Source organism: Camelina sativa, chromosome 2 (assembly GCF_030686135.1).
Source record: "Camelina sativa cultivar CO46 ecotype springtype chromosome 2, ASM3068613v1".
NCBI lineage: Eukaryota > Viridiplantae > Streptophyta > Magnoliopsida > Brassicales > Brassicaceae > Camelina > Camelina sativa.
In genome coordinates, this window is record NC_141881.1 from 13,322,284 (window position 1) to 13,327,455 (window position 5,172).

At 36.1% G+C, this 5,172-nt stretch overlaps 1 protein-coding gene across 2 annotated transcripts; it reads right to left on the reverse strand.

Moving 5' to 3' along the window:
• Window positions 1–1,808: 1,808 nt before the first annotated feature.
• LOC104773753 (E3 ubiquitin-protein ligase ORTHRUS-LIKE 1-like) lies at window positions 1,809–4,931 on the reverse strand. Of its 2 annotated transcripts, none has more exons than XM_010498405.3 (7): window positions 4,482–4,931; window positions 3,083–3,558; window positions 2,860–2,955; window positions 2,571–2,670; window positions 2,434–2,498; window positions 2,257–2,359; window positions 1,809–2,118 (listed from the first exon to the last, which is right to left on the reverse strand). In XM_010498405.3, exons 1-7 carry the CDS (start codon window positions 4,752–4,754, stop codon window positions 1,951–1,953), a joined length of 1,281 nt encoding a protein of 426 aa, XP_010496707.1. In that variant the 5' UTR covers window positions 4,755–4,931; the 3' UTR covers window positions 1,809–1,950. The 2 variants fall into 2 exon arrangements, with proteins under 2 accessions (XP_010496707.1, XP_087338868.1); XM_087482742.1 differs by having other exon boundaries at window positions 2,571–2,661; window positions 4,482–4,859.
• Between the last annotated feature and the right edge of the window lie 241 nt (window positions 4,932–5,172).

Here is a 5,172-nt window from a genome sequence, read left to right on the forward strand (position 1 = left end):
TGATAGCTAACCCTCACATCTCATGTATGACCCTCAAATGTTAAAATTGAAGGCAAAGACTTTGGAGGACTGGCCATTCTAGTAACTTTTAGAAAAGCCTCCTAGATGGGCAAAACTATACCAATCTTCACTTCAAACTAATAGTCACTTCCATTTTTTCCAAGAAAAAAAAAGGAAAAAACTTTACAGATTTAAACAATGGATATAGAAGAAATCACAAGATTCTGATTTGAAAATGCAAATAAATGCTTGACGCAAAACAAAAAATTTTGTCTCTATTTGTTACATGAAAAGTCATTGCTAATTAAGCATCTTCGTTGTCCACTTCCTTGTTCTTCATCTTCTCTATCACCTCTCCGTTATACTTCTATATTCCCCTCCCATGTTTACACATAAATACATTTGGAAAACAATCATTTTAAATAAATTAATAATTAGTCTGAAGCTAGTACATATATTATGAATAAATAGAAACCCTAATAAATGTTATAAGTCTTTGATAATACTGGCCAAATAAGAAAAAAAAAATACAGTTTACGGCTGAACCAACTTCATCTAGTTTTGGAAGAGCCGAATCAATATTAATGCAATTAGCGTGTCCAAGAAATATACCAAATATATACTCAGCCTTTAAAAAAAAATAGTCAAATGATTCACAGAAGCCATTGCAACTTCAAGCAATCTAGAACAGAACTAGTTGTTTCTCCAACATAATCTGAAGCTATAAATATATCCAGGTGATATGCTACTTAATTTGATCTTCTACCATTGCCACAAGGCCCACAAATGTTTTATAAATACTGACATATTATCCTATAATAGAAAGCTTAGGCTTGAAATAATTTAGGACTTCCACTTACTTTCCAATATTATAAATTAATCAAATTCAAAATTCTTTATTCGCTAAACGTGATAATTATTTCCTGATTAAACTTAGAACATCAGAAAAATGAACATCACGAACCTCACCAAGAGACAAAATCTAACAAAAAACACTAATTAAAAATAAGAGGATACCGCAGCGCATATTGATCAGTACCGTGATTAATATACATAGATGTTTAACTTCCTAACCCTATGTATAGAAAATCAATTTCTGATGGAAAATAATCCATCCAACTGACTGTTAGGCACTAGAAAATGCAATAATGAGCCAAAAACATACCCTCAATTTTTTTTTTCTCCCAATAGTAATTAATTTAGCTTCTCTATATACGTATTGTATAACTTTTCTAGCACCATGACATGAAGAAAAATCAGCCTTGAAGATTGGTTGCATTGAGACGGAACAAATTGGAGACGTCAACTACATGGTAACTGGGAGTCTCTCAATCAAAGACAGTATGTGGTACAACTATCTACGTTGGCCCGGAACCCTACTGTTGTGTGGTTTATATCCATTGTTCTCAGCTGCACCGTTTTGCTGAGAATCAAGAATTCTCACACCATCGCAAAAAAAAAAAAAAAACTAATTTTTCGAAAGCGGGACAACTACGTTAGCCCGGGAAAATGCTAAGTTTCCTCATCTTTTATTAGAGATTTTACAACAAACCCAAGAACCACTTCTTTGGGCTGTCCAAGACTCAAGCGTATCTAGCAATCATATCAGCAAAGCTTAACTTAAGGCTGAGTTGTTTGACAGAGGAATTGATGTAGAGGGACGGATTCTCCACGTTGAAAAGACTGCTTACCCTAACTCACTACACAGCTTTCAAGATGTGAAGTTTATTCTCTATACCAACATGGATAACACAAGTCAGGAACATTGTTATTCATGATATTATCATATATGATAGAAAGAATGAAAATTTACTGAATAACATAATTTATATAATGATGATTGATCATTATGTTCAAAACCATCAATGAACCTTCTGAGTCCGACTTCACAAAAAAAGAACAAGTTATTTGCTGGTACAAAAAAAGCCAAGTTATTTGCTGGTGATTCTTCTAAACCCGGTATAAGATAGATGATGAACCAGTGAAAATGATGAAGACAACAAAGAGAAGACATGTCCAAGCCATCCTCATAATCTTGCTCTCCTTATGATACAAACCTTGAACTGGCTTTTGACTCACAGGTGGAGGCTTCATCCATCTCCAACGACCCTCTCCTTCCTGATCAAATAAGCGTATATTATCAGCATGTAACAGTGGATGGTTTACCAATTTGATCATGCAGAAGAAAATTATATCTGCTTCACTTGCCAACTGTTGTAATTGGGAAAGTGATCAAGGTGTCTAAGAGGAACTTACATCAAAATCCCATGATGGACTCTCACTTCTCTCAAACAGGTCTGTGGCCCTATCAAGCTCTGCAATACTAGGCAAAGGTCTTGGACGATCTCCATGCTCATCACTGCCATGTATCACAGCATTAAACTTCAAATAGAATGTACTTTAGAAAAGGCGCTTTCAAGAAGTAGATCAAACCTGGTCCAAGGAGCTGGCTCATTGTCACATCTGACAAACAGATAACGACAGACCTTAAACGAATCCTGAAGAAAACATAAGAATAAGTCAGGACAGAACAGGTGGAATATTACGGGTTGTTAGCTATATATACTTACATGCATTCTAGCTATTTGCCAGCACTTCTCAATCCTGTAAACACCATCATATCTCACTCCTTCCTCAGGGGCATATGCAGAATTCTTCTCCCTGTACGACCTAGTTAAAAATACTGAAATTATGAGGAAGACACCAATAACTCAGAGGATAACTGCAACAAGCTTTAGCTTAACTCTCTAGTACAAATAAGCTATTCTTTATTCAATCAAGAAAACAATTTCATTGCAAAGAGAAACAATACAGAATTGAAGAAAAAGCGAGAATGTGAGAAAGATGTTGAGTGCTAACCTGACAACTCGAACAGGATAACCAAATTTGCAACTAACTCTTAAAGCTTCATTCAATTCTTCAAATTTCTGATCCTCATTAGTTCTTCCTTTACCACTGAGTGACATATTCAAGACAAACACAGATAAAGTCTGTCAACAATCTAAACACATAAGCGAAGTAAAATCTACAAGATTATGATTAGTCAAATGGACTAAAAGGTAGGAGTAAATGAAAGACAAACCTTCCTGTGAATAGAAACCACTCCCCATGGTCCTCATCATCCTTGTAACCTCCTGATATTGCTACAGATTGAGCTCCATAGTATGATTGTCCAGCAATGCTAGACACATGTGCGAAATGAACTCCCCACTGGCGACACTCTGCTCGGTCGCTCCAGCATTCTCCTACTAAAACGCCTTGGTTTCTCACAGGATCATTAGAAGCTGGTATAGGACCAAAATGATCTGATGGTGTTGTGACAAATATTCCAGTATTGGCCTTCTCGGTTTTCTTTGGGCGCTTAGCTCTAAAGACATTCTCTGGACCAGCACTTTCAGCGACTTTTGCAGATCGGATGATAGACACCAGGGACGAGTTAACACGAGGATTACTTGCCGTTTTGTTAGGAATCTGGCTACGGCATTTTGCACAACTGAGATTCCCTCGGTTAATCCACTTCTCAAAACAGCTTAAGCAAAAGTTGTGTCCACATGGTATCTGAAAAAAAAAACACATACAAGATTATTATCCATCAACCTTATAACTTCATAGTCTCATATCTTTGTCATGCTTAAAAAATGTAAACAATCATATATACAAATAATGTTTATCTTCGTTGACAAGAACACCAACAAACATGAACAAAAAGAAACAGCCCCATAAACGGCAACGAAACACCAAATAGAATACATAAACCATCAACAAAAGTGCTCACAACATTTCCAAAACACAAAACACAATCAAAATATTACAATGATAGCTCCAAACTAACTTATCCAACCAAAACAAAGTACTAACAACGTGAAAAGATTGACTTATAGATCACAAATGGTAAGCACAATAAATTCCAAATGCCGTTGTATAATAAAACAAACTGCAGAAAGAACGACTCCACTGCTGAATTTGTAACAACAAACCATCTTAATTGTGGCAGTTTTACAAGCTCAAAGTAGTAACTCAAGTGTAAGACAGCCATATACAATAAATGAGATTAGACAAATAAGGAGAAACACTAAACTAGATTCGAGATTTAACAGTTGCAACATTAAAAAAAAAAAACCCTATGATATGAAAAAAAAAAAAAAAAAAAAGACATTTAAAAGAATCCAAGAATACAAGCTAGATACAGGTACATACAACAAGCATAAGAACAAACCTAGAATCCACAAAAAGAGCAACGAGCCAGAGAGAGCAAACACATCAACATCATCAAGACTAGAACTTTTCCCTAAAAACTAAAGGTGCTCTCCGTTTTAAACATGTCACTTTTTTCTTGCTCATGCTCATGTTTTGCAAAATTCACAACACAGTCATATCTAGTAATATGATTAGACAATTACAGAGAAACACTAGAAAAAGATTCGAACTTTAACAACAACATACCCAAAAGAACACAAAAGTATACAAGAGAGAAGACGAACCGTGACGGGTCTTTCAGGCAACTGAAAACACAAAGCACAGTTCAAGCTTTCACCAAACGCAGCGACCCCAGCGAACTCATCAACATTGAGACTCTCGATTTCTCCACCCCCATCGGCTTCACCACTCAGTAACTGTTCCTTCTTCTCCTTAGCCCCATCCGCGGCATCGCCGGAGCAATCAGGAGGAGATGAAGTACAGGTCAGGCCGCAATTGAGAGATTCATCTGCCGGAGTTTTCGAGTTGTTGGATACACCGTCGCTGTCACGCGCCATTTCCGATGAGAGGCTAAAAGATCGGAGAGATAGAAAATGTGTGGTTTCACTTTAACCCTAGATTTCGAGTGATATTATAGTGGGGGAGATTCTAGAGAGAAACGAAAAGTGAATAGGCGGGTTTCTAAAAAACTTTTTGGGGGAACGAAAAATTGAAATTTTTTCAAAAGGAAACTCAAAATTAAATCGTTGACTGTACGTACATTTTGTTTTTATGGGAATATAGTTATGTTTGTATTGAACCGGAATTAACCAAAACCGGATTTCAGTATTGTGGTACCTATCCGATTTGCAGGTTTTTAAATTGATAAATTAAATTAACTTTTTTTACAAACTATCTTTAGAATTTAGATGTACTTAGTAAATATATATATACTAGGGATCGGACCCGCACGTACGTGCGAGATGTTTTTTCTAA

Excerpts from the sequence above, each read along its gene's own strand:
- LOC104773753 (XM_010498405.3), bottom strand. The coding sequence starts at position 4,754 with ATGGCGCGTGACAGCGACGGTGTATCCAACAACTCGAAAACTCCGGCA. Across the intron at positions 2,956-3,082 it reads TGGTTTCTATTCACAGGAAG|TGGTAAAGGAAGAACTAATG; the intron begins GTTTGTCTTTCA and ends TATGTCACTCAG. Across the intron at positions 2,671-2,859 it reads TATCCTGTTCGAGTTGTCAG|GTCGTACAGGGAGAAGAATT; the intron begins GTTAGCACTCAA and ends ATTTTTAACTAG.